Consider the following 15083-nt stretch of genomic DNA (forward strand, 5'->3'; position numbering starts at 1 on the left):
TAAGAGATACAGGTGTATAGGAGAAAGGTAAAGGGGCTTCACTACCCATTAACACTGGCTGCTGCAGTTGTCAGATGTCTGACTGCCAACATGCTGGCATAATTGCTGTGCTGCCCATTAGCAGAATGAGTTGAGGATTACCTACAAATGGGAAGGGTAAGGGCTACCATGGTGCACCCTGATCTGGTTTGGCAAAATGAGCAGCTAACTCACTTGCAATCCAGGTGCTGAAAGCATAAAAAATGGTAGGAAACAGGCTCAACACCCAAAGACTCTAGTGCATTTATACGTGTTTACTTTGGATTTCAGTTTGGCACCACAGCCTAAGCTTGTATAACTCCAACAAGGAAAAATTGCATGCACTAACACGGGTTTGTATCTTCAGATACCAAAGAAATTGGTGCAGAACTTTCTGCCTTATCTGTGCAGAGCTGGGTTGCCTTTCACCAGCTTTCATCTGTGCTGTACTGCGTTCCTGCTGGACAGTCTATCTCCAAGGGCTGGCAAGAGAACAAGAATCTCACTTTGCATATGCTGTTTCTACTATGGCTCAAAAGAGAGACTTTTCAGAATTCATTGTGATAAGTGAACACAAAACAGACAAAATGTATAGCTCCTCCAGCTCCTACCCTGGCCTGAAATGGAATGAGAAAAATTTATATGTAAATGCTTTGACCACAAAGCTACTGCCTATACTTGTACCCCTGTGAGTGAGTATCCAACACAATGTAAGAAATTTGCTGAAAACAACACAGTTTCACAAAAAACCTCATCTTTGGTGAAAGCTGGCATTTTCCAGTAAAAATCCATTTAACACCCAAATCCTTCTTCATGAGCTCTAATCTCAGTTCCTACCTTATCAAACAGACCAAAATCTTCAGAGGCAGATTCTCCACCATTCCACATCTGTGTAACTCTGCTGTACAAACAGCACAGCCACAGAATTTCAAAGAGCACGAAATGAAATTACCTTCTGCATTGCACTCTGGCAGGCCATCAAACCCCAGGAGCAAGTTGCCTTCATCATCATACTCTCCGTAGGTGCCTGGGGGACAGGTTGGTGCGGGTTTCTCGGTGGGTGGCTCAGTGGTGGTCGGCTCAGGAGTGGTGGTGGTGGTTGTAGCAACAGTTGTTGTAGTGGTTGTGGTGGTTGTCGTGGTAGTTGTTGTAGGTATTGTTGTAGTAGTTGTTGTTGAGGGAGTGGTTGTTTTCTTAATCATTTCAAGACCAATCAGAGGCTTTCCTCCAAGGCTTATTATTGGTTTATCTTGTGCACTCGCTACAGGTTTACTAAATCTGCTATGTCCAAACAAAGGCAATCCATCAGGACTCACCATTGGAGCGCCCTTTTCATCTAAGAGGGAGAACAAAACCAACAAATCTCATCATTAGTCCACTTCAGGCTTATAGCATTAAGCATTACTGTGTTTTATCACAGTAGATGCCACAAAAGCACTGAATGGAGTGAATAGAACCTTCTGTAAGTAAACCAACAGAGAAGGAGAGTGTTACTTAGGAAAGAGCCACGGCTGGGAAGCTGGAAAATGGTTCAGAAGAACCTCAAAAAAACCACCACGGTGTTCACATTTTCCAGCTGTTTGACAAACACTCCAGGGAGGTTTCATTTCAGAATCACAGTGTGCAGACAATGGCGGCATTTCATGTAAGTCACTCTCATCAACTAACTGTTGATGAAATGTATGATGAATCCATATTCTGCTCCTTAACATCAAACACATGCAAGGAAAATCTGGGATGAGCTGGCAAGATGCTGTCACTGCAGATAAACTTGTGTGCCAAATTCTGGGTACTGTCAATATTCATGGTAGACAGGTTAACAATAGGCACTGAATTTGTATTCAAGAGATCTGAATGCAAACAGCAGTCTTCAGAGAACACAAACAGGGTTTCTTACTATTTGTGGTTTGCTTTAGAGGAAAAAAAATTGATAAACACATCCATATGGCTGGTACAGTGCTAGCAGTGGGGAATAATTATTCCTATGTACACAAAGATATAAACAATCATCAACTCTTATTCTACTCATCAGTCCTTATTCTGGCTCAGTTCTGCAGTCCTTTCTAACGCTGATACAAGTGAGATGGACTTGTGTGATTCTTGCTGCCTCGTAGTCTGGAGTCTCACAGGGTGACTCAAAGCCTCCCCAGTCCTGCAATGTGCTGACTCTCTGCTGGAGACCTGAGGCACAAGCAACTCCAAATGGCCTCAAGTTGGGGACCTGGGGATGCCTGAAGCATTCAACAGCTCAAGGATTTGTACCATGTGTACAGCAATTGTAGAGCTTTTTTCTGTAAGAAGGAAGTTGCAACTTACCAACAATTGTACGTCCATCCCCTCCTAATTTCACTCGGAGAGGGTTGCCTTGGGAGTCTTGGAGGTATTTTCCTTCAGCATTTAACACTAGCCCTCGGTCAAGATCTACAATCTAAAAGCAATAGATGGACTCAAGTTTAGCTAACCCAAGAGGAGGTGAAATGAAATTTCACAGCAACAGAAATCCTGGGGAAATTCAGACACTAAGTGTGATGTTCAGGAACAGCTACAACACACTTGAACTTTTAAAACTAAATGTATAGTAATCACTGAAATATCATTGCTGAAGAAAGAAGATTCCCAGGAACTGGAGTCCAGAGCTGCACAGCCATATTCACATCACCTACTGTAGCTCTAGTGTGCAAATGAGCAAATCCCTTTATTTTCCTGGGCTGTGCGATTCATAAGGTGAATTCCTGTAATACTGATTTCGGTATGACACTGAGCAATTTTGAAAATGGGATTTAGAATTATGTCTAACTAAAAAAAAAAAAATTAAATATTAGACTACTTACTTTATTTTGAAATGGCAGTGAAAACAAAGTAGCTAAGATTTTAATTGGGGCAGGAGACTGTAGAAAAGCCTCTGTCTCATAAAGCAAGTATGTCTGAGAGCTTGGACTGAATTCCAGAGCTAACTGCAGTTATAATTCAGTCGTTTTTGCTATTTCAACCCAAAATAGCTGAACTGTATGCTGTTTTAACCTGAGGTAACAGACACTGAGCCACAGAACACAAAAATGCAAAAGGTGTTAAGTACTGTGAGGAAACTGGGAAGGGGACAGAAACAGCAATTCCAGGTTGGCAAGACAGACTTACATCTGGTGCTGAGAAAGACTGCAGCAAGGAAGGACAGCAGATTATGAGCTCAGTCCCTGAAGCCCTGCAGGCAGCAGATTTGGCATAGATCCTCTTGCTTTGCAAGGTCTTCATCCTCCTAGCAGCAATGCCTTCCCCTCAAGAGGCAGAGAAATGCCCCATGGCATTCCAAGGACCTTCTTAGCCCACTTTCTGGAATCCATTTGAAGGACTTTGGGCATGTTTCTCAAAATGCCTCCCTTGAATGCGACCCACCTAATGCACTTTCAAATGTTCCTCTAATGAAAATGGTAAGATTGAAGTGGCCATAAAATAAATGTCTTTATATGTCACGCCACGTGCAAGCAGCTTTGCTGATGCCAGGGAGGCTGATCACAGACTCCTACTGCTCAGCACTTGGGAAAACGTGCAGGAAGCACCAGTTCTTTCCCTTGCTTTCCTTGGTTAAAAACTCATTGTAAAGGATGTTAAAAGACAAGGTATGGGCATGTATGCAGCTTGTGGGTCTTTCCTATCATGGCATCTGAGATCTTCTGCATATATCTCTGGAAACATGAGGAAACAAAAACCTACATAAGTGCATTTAAAGCATTGTGACAGTTATGGAGGCACTTTTATTTCAGAAGTCTTGATCAGAAGCTTCCACCTGAGGTGCAAGTCTGGGAGAAGCATTGCTGAACACATCTTTCACAGCAGCTATTCCAGGCAGTCTCCACTCACACTGCACAGCAGACAAGAGCCCACTGTGTCAAAAGTCCCCGAGTCACTGGGGAGCACAAATCTCACTGAGTCTGATGAAAAAATGTTTCTCTAAATTTTATAAGAGTAATGTTATCATTTAAAATTCAACCCATCAGGTTTTTAATTTAAAATGTTAAAATAACAAAACCCAGGATTTGTCATTAGATTTCAGTGGAACAGTGGAAACTAAACCACTAAGTAAAGCTTCACTTTAAAGCTGCATTGATGGGGGACAGTGCTTTTCTTAATGAAAATATAAGTACAGTAAAAGTACAAAACATCTTGAATTTAGAGAGAAGGTCACCCTACCCACTTTGCTCCTTGAGGGCCATTGATTACTTTCTGTCCACTTGGTTTTCCATTATTACCAGGGATTACTTTTCCATTTCCATTTCCATTTTTTGTTGTAAGATTTGGTCTGCCATTGTAACCTGAAACAGAGAAAAAAACATACTATTCTGAAGATAGCTGTGCAACCTACAAGTCATATTTTAAATTGCAAGTAAATGCATTTTCTGGCTGATCTGAATATAAACAAGAACAGAAAGAGGCCTCACCACACTCTACAAACCAGGCACTCCACTTCTTCTTGGAGCAACTGCAGTGACAATGTCAGATTTTTGCAGCTGACACAAGAATCTGAAATTGTTTTTTTCTGAAGAGGTTAAACATTCATTGTTCACCTCTATCATGTTTATTTGGTCTCTCTATTCCCTCTTTTTTCTTAAGAAAGCAGGGCAACATTTCTTCATGCCGCTACAGTCATTAAAATGTTTGTGATCTTTGTAAGTGATCTTTCAGAAGTGGCATGAAGAAAGAAGCCATTATTAAACACAACCACTTGTTCTCTCCTATCCTTATACAAAGATGTAGCAACAAATGGAAAAGAGAGGGCATGAGAATTATCTCCACACCTTTTTTTAAACTGGAAAAGGAAGGAATCTTCTTCTCTAGCTGAAAAACCACTGCTAAACAGAAGTACACTTATGTTAGAAGTGGAGAAGCAGCAGCACTGAGCTGTAGTCTCCGCAGCTCTGAAAGGGCCGTCAATTTCACATCTTATGTGAGATTTGGCTCCAGAAAAATATAATGGGAAATAAATTAGACTGGGAAAAATTTAACTGAACACTTGTTGGCTATAACTTCACAATTGCACTGCTAGTAGTAACCTTAAATAACGTCCATACAGAAATCTGTTATTTTTTCAGCCATACATCTCATCCCCCATGGTATTATTCAAGGTCTACTCCCATCTTAAAGCTCTTTAAGCTGGTGAATCTCTACACAACACTGACTAAAGCATAGCAAATGCAACAGCCCAGCTGCACAGTCCTCATTGTGTAACAGGAAGGCCACTTTGAACCAAACATTACTACTTATGGATAACACAGAAGGTATTTACTATAACATGCAGGTCACTAAATACTATTTTGGATGTCCATGCATTGGAGGGACAAAAGGTATTTCTACCTAGCAAGGTCACTGAGGCTGTCAGGGATTTTCCATGGGTGACATGAAGAATAAATACCTTGATGTGTAGTGGACCCTCTATTCTACTACCCAGATCTGCAGATATTCTGTCAGAAAGCAAGTCTCTAACTTTTGGGGTAAATCACAGCTATAAATGTATTAGATGGCCTGGCTGTGATGGGCACAATCCTCAACAGGTATGGGCAACCCTGAGCTGTCACTTAGAAAAAAGAGAAAAGTGGCTTAAAAATGCATCAAAGAGAAACACCTGACTGTCTAGGCATGGGCAAGGTGGTACTAAGGAACCTACAAAGGTCTTTTAGGGTGAAGAGCATGATGAAGAGCTACATATCTGAGAGGCTGGTATATTCTGAGTACAAATGGGTTTCAATGAGCATTTGGTGAAGTCATTGCTCAGTAAGGAACTTTTCCAGTGCAGCACCTGACTCTGCCACCCTTTTTGGGGATCACGGGATCCTGTGCAGATCAGACCACAGGAGAAAGGGTCTGGGGCACCACATTACATCAAATGTCCTCCAGAACTGGGCTTCCCAGCAGCCACCAAAATAAAAAGGAACACATTATACTAAATAACTGAACCTGCATCCTTCTGGAGGACTTTCCATCTAACTGCTGATCCTAGGAAAAACACAGTTAGTGACATTAATACAACAAAGACAGGATACCTTGTCTATAAGGAGGTCTAACAAATTGGCGCTGAGAAGGGCTCCCTAGCCTGGAGTTCAGTAGTCGCTGACGAGGAGACAAAGTGGAAGAAACTGCTGGAGAAATGGTGTGTGTGGTGGTAGATGCAGAAGAACGTGGCCAGACAAAGCTTGGTTTAGATGGGGTATGTCTGTTAGAGGACTGAGTAATCTGTGATGCTATGGCAGAGCTTCTTGGTGACTCAGGAGAAGACATTTTTAATATTGAAGGTTTTTCCGTCTCTTCTTCTTCAGAACTTACTTTGTGAGGTAGAAAAGTGTCCATAGATTTCCTTTTATTGCTAGCAGTGTCTTCATATATGTTTTTGTTACCTCTAGAAACAGAAGGGGACCGTTTTGCTGCCAAAGATGTGGGTTTCTCTTCCATTTCATTCTGGTCATGTTCACTGTAATAATCATCCTCTTCATTAGAAACTGACTGATGAGATTTAGATGAAGAGGGGGAAGGAACTTTTTGAGGAAGTTCAGTGTTAGACATTTTTGAGGGCAACAGGCCCTTTTTCTTCTCTGTTTGGGACACTGTTCTTGTAGCAACTCCTGAGCGAGTAGGTAATGAAGGATGAGTTTGTCTCGAAGTGTGTGACAGCCTTTGATTATACTGGTTGTCTTTTGCTCTATCACTGGCAGAACTGGAGTCTGGCTGAGTGTGTTTTGGTTTGTAGGAAGGTACCTGAGAACCTGCCTGCTGTTGCTTTGATTGAGATGAACTTGAGCTTCCCTGAGAGAAAGAAGCAGATAATCCCCTAGAAGAGGACACCTCTTTAAGAAACACAGAGTGCCTGCTTGCTCTGTCGCTGCCCTCTGTTTCATCCTCATCATCATCGTCCTGCAACTCTTCATTACTTTGGGATGAGATGGCACGGTGAGATGGGAGGCGCCGACCCCTTGAATGCAGGATGGAAGGACTGGTTTGTGCCCTCTGTGGAGGCTGTGAGTGGGAGGTCTTCTCCACTGGAAGACGAGAAGAGAGTGTCTTTCTAGGCAAAGACTCGCTTGGTTTTGATCGAGCAAGTGTTTCTTTTACCTCTCGATTGCCCTGCTCTTCAGGTTTGTATTTGGAAAGAGAAGACTGCAAAAGAGAATGCTTTTCTGGAGCAGCTGTTTGACTTTGTTGTTCTTCTGAGTCAGAGTGGGGTGATTTTTTACCATGTGTCTCTCTGGAGCGAGAATCAGAATCAACCTGAGGATTTCTTCTCTTGGAGTCGATTGCTGAAGAAGACTGCCTGGAAGAGGGCAAAGAAGGCAATAAGGGGTTTTCATCTTGTGAGTCCTCCTTATAATTCTTATCAACATCCTTTCCCTTGGATTTGGCACTCGTGGAGGAGCGAGAATGAGGTGAAGTGTAACCAGGAACAGCAGACCTTGATGAGACTGCCGCCACAGCTGATTTCGAATCCTTCCATGTGCGGGAACTGGAGCCTGAGGATAGCCTTGTTTGCTGTGACCTAGAACTTGGCTGTCCTGCTCTGTCCTCTACTTCTTCACTGTCAAACTCATTATGGCTATTATGAGTATGGGAATCTGCTGATTTGGAAGCAGGTTGGTGTGAACGACCTAGAGAGCCAGACCTACTGCGATGGCCTGAGACACCCTCATGAGGGACAGCAGCCTGCCGACTTGATGGCAAGGCCTGGCGACCAGGCTCTGAAGCTTTAGAAGACACTTCCACCAGCATGGAGTCAGGCTTCCCTTCCACATTACTCACAGGACCATTACTTTTGGCGGGCAGAGGATGGGAAGAGGTCTTAGAAGGCACATTGTTGTTGCTTTGCCTCGATTGCTTTGTTTCATTATCTGTGTATCTGGGAGCGGACGAGGCAGAAGAGTGTTGTGATGATGACGGTAACAGTGCTGGTGGCTCACGTTCCTCTGTGCTCATCTGGCTTGACATCTCAGATGAGTGGGTTCGAATAGACAACCTCCCTGAGGCGAGGACAGGGTGGACTGGCCGACTAGGGAACAAGGGTTTCACATTCCTCCTCTGGTCCTGGGTTTTTGGTGGTGATGTTGTAGCTTCCTGGGAGGAATCGCGATCATCTGTCACCTCAGTGGATTGGAGGTCAGGTTCCCGCTCTCCTGTCTTTCTAGAAGGTAACTGAGATTTACTTAGGACCCCTCGAGTCAAGATTTTGTTCTTATATTCAGAAAGAAGACTCTTTTTATCACTAACACTAGGTGAATGAACCGACAGCTGCTTAGAAGAAGGTGACAGCTGGGCTTTTGAAGAAACAGAAGAACTTTGAGAAGGAGATGAGCCAGCATTCCCAGTCTTTTTAGCCTCTGAATTATCTTGGATATTTGTCTTTTGCTGAGCAACTGAATCCTCATGAGCAGCTAGAGGCAAAAAGAAAAATGTTTATTCGCAACAATAGAAGATTCACAAAAACTGACCAAAATCAGAAAACACCCAGGTAGCAAGAACAAAACTTATGAGAATATGAGGCAATAATTATTTCTGTATTAACCAGGCTGTGGAGTCCAGCCAAGATAAGTTTTGGATTGTAGGAAGATATGTATGTGGAATTACTGTAGCTTGGGTAAAACTTAGACCAATTAAAATCAAATATGTAAAATTAGGGACTGCAACACCCTTTCAGGGAAACCAAATCTTCAGCAGAATTTAGTCATGTTGAGGCATGGTGCTGCATTATCCCAAGTAAGGCTGTGGCCCACCTTTTTAGTTAACCCAGCAAATATTCTGTACCTACAACAGTAACTTTTTGGCAAGAGCCAAACACAAGGACTAGCATCTGAGTAAGACACTAAGTGACTTTCAAGAGTGGGAGCTATCAGGAACAGAGCAGCCAAAAACCCAGAGCATCGCATTCTTTGGCCTTTGGATAACAAGAACACATAGTATTGTCATAGATTATGGCATGCATTTGTTTAAGAGGCTAAAATGTCCATAAAAATGACCTTTTGCATATGCAGAGTGACAAAGACTTATTTGGACAATATAATAATGAAAAGAGCAAACAGAAACAATATCAACAAAGTCAAATCCCACAGGTCAGACAGAGTGCAGAGGAGTTGAGTCAGTAAGAATTAACACAACTGGGACCAAGGCAAGAGTGGGTGAATTACAGCACTGGTTCATGGCTTGGTGCTCACCTGCTGGGATGGCGACACTGAAGGCTTTTGACTGAGGACCCGGTCCCCTCCTGTTTGCTGCACGAATTTTGAAAATATAGCGCTCCCCAGCCTGCAGACCATCTATTATGGCTGATGTTGTAGCTCCAGAGTAGGTGATGGACTTTGCTCCAAATGGCTTGAGAGCCGGGGCGTATGAAAGAATGTATTCTGAAATGATTTGGCAGACGGTTGGAAGGAGGAAACTGAAAACAGTCCTGTTTCCAGCGGACAGACTGTATGGGTAGGATGAATTAGAACGTGCATTACTAAAATTAATACACTGGCAATGCACGCCGAGTCAACAGCTGGAGTATAAAGACATGAGAGAGAGATACACGTATATATGCAGGTTAAGTTGAATATTTCTTATTCAGAAGAGAAAATTCTACCAGAAAATATCAGCACTGCAGATTTGCCAAATGGTAGCAACATCACGTCTGTCCAACAAATTCTAAATATGACACACTGTGCTGAGCCAGAGCTAGGGTAAAACACCACAGCAGAGAGAGCAAAGAAAGGTCTGGTTGCCACTTTGAAGCTCACCATGCTCTCACCTTCAAGTACTGAATTACTGTGATACCTGTGCTCTGTCTTAGCTTTCTGTATTGAGAGAAATTTCACCCCTATAGGAACAATTCTGGGCATGAAGAGGAATCTTCCCATTATACTCCCAGGAAGTGCAGGTGAGATGTCAGATATGTGCAAGCTCTGTTTTGTTTTCAAATCCTCTGTAAGAGGCACAGGTATCAGACAAAACCAGGATTTTGATAATAAATTTCATAGGCTGCCATCTTTCTCTCTATATATAAAAACCCACATTAATACCTGAGGAGCCACAGTGCCACTCTAGAACATAATGGCATGGGGTTTTTTTCTGAGAGTGAGCCCATATTTATTGTGTTAAGAAATAAGCTATGCACAGTGCATCAAAATAAAGGGAAAAAAATTATATTTTATATGCAAATATGTTTAATGGTCCACTGAAAAACAAATCAAGGTATCAGAAGGCACAAATCCTTTTTCTCTGAATGTTTTTTCTTTTCCTTCTTTTTACACAGGCATTTCTTTCATGGCAGAGACACTGGAGTAGCTTCTGATAACTCTTAAATGACTACTGGAGAATATTTTTTCCAATTATTTTAATATGTGGACAGGACAGGATTGAAAAACAAAGGGACCAAAAGACAAAAATTCCTGATTACCACATGGTATCAAAAGGACCATGAAATGTTAATTCAGTGATTTTTTAGCCAGTAAAAATATCTTGTCACTTACTTAGTTTAAAAATAGGACATCTCCTGTAACACATTATACTCAAACAGCAATATATTAGATGTGTATAGGCAGTCAGCCCTTAAATATTAGGTATCTTTAAAACTATTGCCTTGCATGAATCATCTAATAACAATGCAGAAAAAACTCCACAAAGGGCTACAGATTGGTCAAAATTAGGAGCAGACTTGAAATATCAGATAATGTCCCTGTATGACCCTTCTTACAGAAATAATGGTTCTTGGACACAACTGCAGCTCCATTGAAGTAATTGGCAAGACTTCTACTGACTTCAAAAAAGGAAGGAATTCCACCACTGTCCTGAAGCACACATAAAGCAGGTCTTGCAGACACGGTGTACCTCCCTCCAGGCCAATGATTTTTCAAATCCTGAGATGCTCTAGTGCTGATAAGGGACCTCCAAAAACTTGTGTAATTTGAGAACACAATCTTGTTAACCACTGAAGAACAGGAGGCTAAAAAATCAGCCTCATTTTCAGAGGGAAACAGGAAAAAATCCTAGAAAGAGCTTTTACTTTTTCTTTAATTCTATGCAAATCTTAGCCAACTGGCAAACTATCTTTATGACTATGTCCAATAACACTATAGTACACAAGATTTATGCATGAGATCTTCTGAAATCAGATTTGTGTTTGCTTCTTAAGCTGAGGATTTCCTTCCATGACAAACTTGAAATAAAACACAACATAAACCCACTCTCTTTCTTGGCAACTACCCAGTTTTTCATCTACAACTAATTCTTTAAAATCCTTCTGGAAACTTCCTTCTTGAGCCCCATTTTGACCTGCCTATTAATGGAAGAAGAGGTAAAATGTGCATCCATGTTACCCCAGGAACCTCTGTGACATCCCAGGCAGACAGTGACAGTGGCTTCTCAGTGGCACTGTGGAGGCACTGGGCTGGAAACATGAAAATCTTGCTTGGGTTTAACCAAGTGAAAGAATCCTGGCACAATCAAGGTTCCAGCCTACTCCAGGGCAGCAGTCTGCCTTTGAGAACAGCTCCTTCAAGGAGTTAGAAACCAACAGTGAGGACTCACCTTTGACTTTTCCTTCGCTCTCTGGAAGAGCATCCCAGGATGCTGCTACAGAGGTTGGTTTCCCCTTCAATGGCCAAACATCCAAATTTTCTGGTGCACTGGCAGGAGCTGGGAAACAGCCATACACAGAAGAGGCAAGCAAGAATCAGCACAGCACACACCTTTTGCTCCATAGCAGAGATTCCTATACAGCTACTTCGAAGATAAATGTGAAGAGTATGCATGGCTCAGGTCCATGCTTGTCTCTGTCACATCTCTCTTTCAGACTGCCATAGTGAAATTTTATTCCATAATTTTAAGAACAGGAAGTCTGCACAAGACTGCTATTGTGGCTTAGCCAGAATGACACAGTCATTTGTTATGGACCACTTCCCTGTACCAAAAATGGTCTGACAGCTTCTCCATGGTGGAGGGAGAATTTAAATTTGCTGCCCACAAAGAGGAATGGAAGCCAGGTTGCTCTTCTCAAAGGAAGGGGCACATCTAGCTGCAGGGGTCCAAGGTGCTGAACCATCCTGCAAAAATTCCTAAGCCACTTCCCTTTTCCCTCCTTGCACCACAACAGCAGCTGGATGTGCTCCTCTGGTGTGCTTCACTATTACAGGGGTGCAGGCAGCAGTAATGAGACCTTTCCCATAATCTCAGCCCTCTGCTGCCCCAAGCAATCACTTGGCTCGTTCTGGCACTCAATTCCACAGCTCAAACCCTGTGACTTGAGTTAGCCCAAGAACCCTTTGTATGCATACCTGCCTCTGGGGTCCGCTGGTAAACAGACACGCTCCATTTGCCTTCCTTTTCTCCCTCCAAGATTTGGATGGCAAACTCGTACATCGTGTCTGGCAGCAGGTTCTCCACCAGTGCCCGCCGGTTGGACACCTGCTTGTAATCCCACCTTGCCGATTCCCCCTTTTCCCGATAGCGAACATTATACTGCCTGGCACCAGAAACACAGGAAAATAAAAGTGAGCATGTGGGAGCCTCGCATTAGCAGAACCAGAGTGGGACAGGGATGCTTTGCCCTCAAGTAGCCTGCTGGGGCTCAGGGAGGAATCTACCAAAGTGCAAACAACAAAGTAGCAACAACAAAACCCAGTGTATTTTTCCTTCATCTAATGGAGTGTGATTGCTTTCACTCCAAAGGATGGACTCTTCAAGATGGCCCCATGGCCATGAGCATGGCTGGATTGCTGGCAGGCCCTTGCTCCCAGAGCAGCACCAGTGGCTCAGTTCCCACCTGTCTGCCTAGATAACTGCTTCCACAAAGAAATAGAGAACATCTAAAATTACTAGTTTTCCTGCTGTGACTCTCAGGGCATTTCAGCAGCAGTTTGCACAGCTCGTCAGTATTCCCAGGCTGAGCAACACAATCCAGCATTTTCAGATCTTTGGCAGTTTCCAGCCCATTTTCTTGTTTGTTTTGGTCTCCAACTGCTGCAGCATGCTGCCACAAGGCAAGCTCTCACTCAGAGGAGCCCCAGCCTGCTCAGCCTCCACTGCATGGGTTTTCTGGAGGGTCAGAGGATGCAGGGTGCAATGATGTGTGTCTTTCCCACTGCAGTGATGTGTCTTTCCCACTCCACCTACAGCATGGTCATCTCGAAGTTGTAGTATGTTTTGACAACTCAACTCAACACCTCACCTCTGTGGGCTGTGCCTTGGACCCGCTCCTTCTTTGCCCATGCATCTTTGGGGTTTTGCTGGCTGTGGTGATATACCAACACTGGAACAGCCAGAGATGGTGCTGGCAACATTTCAGAAGAGATGTAAACCCCTGTGTGAGTACAACACTCACACAGGTCTCTAAATGATAACGAGCAGGGTGCTATGAGGCAAGCTAAATTATTCTCATAACCAACAGCAATTAAATGAATGCAAAAGCATTCAGTAGAGTGTTGGCAGCAGTTCCCCTTCAGCAGCCATTTAAAAACCCGGGGCTAAGTACCTGTTTGCTGCAACCTTCCGCTTTTCATACAGTGGGTCTGTCCAAGTAACAAGCACAGACTGAGAGGACATAACTCGAACAGTTACATCTTGTGCCACCTCCACCTCTTCCTCCTCTGAAAAGCCAAAACAGAACAGCATGTCCTTAACAACATTGGAGTTCTCATAAAAAAAGGCAAATGTCTTCAACTGACACTACAATATTCACACAGCACAGTTGATTTAGAAATACAAGTGGGAATGGAAAATTAATTACATTGATTACTGATGGTATTTCATGGAAAGCTAATTTCTTTTCTTAGCTGTGTGCCTGCAAGGCCATAGTACTAATACATTCTACAGTCCTTCAGTATTCTACTCATCCCCAAACTGTTACTCACAGCAAATGTTTTATTAGCATCCTGATATTAACCATCTCTGGCAAATGCACTGCTAGAAGTACTTGGAGAGCAGAAATTTTGTCTTAAAGAAAATTCTGAGATTTTAAAATCGGGTTTCATTTTGAAAGGCAATAAAACCTTCTTCAAAAATTTTTTCACAAGGGAGAATTAGTGTATATTTTATGGTTTTGATTGTTTCAAACAGGTTGTTTGAATTCAGCTTTATTTTTTGTATGGTGTATAAGAAAAATAAAGAAAAAAATCATTGAAGTGGGCTGTATGACATATCAGAGTACCTTTTGCAAATAATTTACAAAATTTTAAAATTAAGTGAAACTAATTTGATATTTTGAGGTTTTTAATTTTGATGAGGTTCCCTTTTCTATCTGTCCATCAGAGTTGTTTTAGTCTAGTCTATCTACTGGCCAATGAGAGATTTATTACTTTTCCTTACTAGTGTAATGGCAACTATTTCCAAGTCTCCCAAAGGCACAGAATGTACAAGGCACGACCTTCCAGACAGTGTTTTACAGACAAGCAACATTGGAAAAAATATTGATGTCTCAGGAAAGGAAAGGAGCCAGTAAACTCTGGAGGATGATCTCATTCTCTAGGGATCTTACTCATATATGACTGAAATTCAGGGAGAGTTTGCCCTTCTCTTCAGCAAGAGAAGGGTATTAGCCCAAAACCCAGCACTGCCTGCACAAATGGCAGGCAGCAGGGAGGCACATTTCCCCTCTTCCAAACAGGTTTTTAACACAGAGTTTTCAGACAGTTCCAGATTTTCCATGCCAAACAGCTACTATACAAAAATGACCAAGAGGACCCATCCACTATCCACAAATAGCTTAGGGGGCCTATTTACAAAGTTTTGCAATGACAGCACCTGAAGAAAGAAAGTGAGCATGAGAAAGGAAAAGGTGTGAGATGGGATTTCAATACAGTTCAACCACAATTCTCAGTTCTGACATAGGTGTTTATCACCATCAAAATCTCCTAAACACTTTGCCATTCCCATACCATTCACATCACAGTGTGAGGGGGTGAAAAAGCACACTGGTATGGAGGTGACTCAGAATCTCAGTCATCCTTTTTAACAGCGGCAGCAGCATGCAATGACTTTTTTCCAATGTAAGTGAAAACTTTTGCCAGGTTGATGCTTCTGGTAATCAACCCTTCAAAAAAGGGGTTATAGATCTGAGAGAA

General features: G+C 42.6%; 1 protein-coding gene across 3 annotated transcripts in view; it reads right to left on the bottom strand.

Annotated features, from left to right (window-relative positions):
- The window catches only part of FNDC1 (fibronectin type III domain containing 1), a 62942-nt gene that overhangs the window by 23921 nt on the left and 23938 nt on the right, over window positions 1-15083 (bottom strand). For 2 of the 3 annotated variants that reach the window (XM_064413281.1, XM_064413282.1), the window contains exons 4-11: window positions 13496-13610; window positions 12300-12487; window positions 11554-11661; window positions 9201-9389; window positions 6051-8423; window positions 4204-4325; window positions 2335-2446; window positions 971-1354 (exon numbers count right to left, since the gene is read on the bottom strand). In XM_064413281.1, coding sequence (XP_064269351.1) covers window positions 971-1354; window positions 2335-2446; window positions 4204-4325; window positions 6051-8423; window positions 9201-9389; window positions 11554-11661; window positions 12300-12487; window positions 13496-13610 — 3591 coding nt within the window. Of the gene's footprint in view, window positions 1-970; window positions 1355-2334; window positions 2447-4203; window positions 4326-6050; window positions 8424-9200; window positions 9455-11553; window positions 11662-12299; window positions 12488-13495; window positions 13611-15083 lie in introns of those variants that run through there. The other variant, XM_064413283.1, reaches the window with a different exon arrangement.

Source organism: Passer domesticus, chromosome 3 (genome assembly GCF_036417665.1).
Source record: "Passer domesticus isolate bPasDom1 chromosome 3, bPasDom1.hap1, whole genome shotgun sequence".
NCBI classification, from domain to species: domain Eukaryota; kingdom Metazoa; phylum Chordata; class Aves; order Passeriformes; family Passeridae; genus Passer; species Passer domesticus.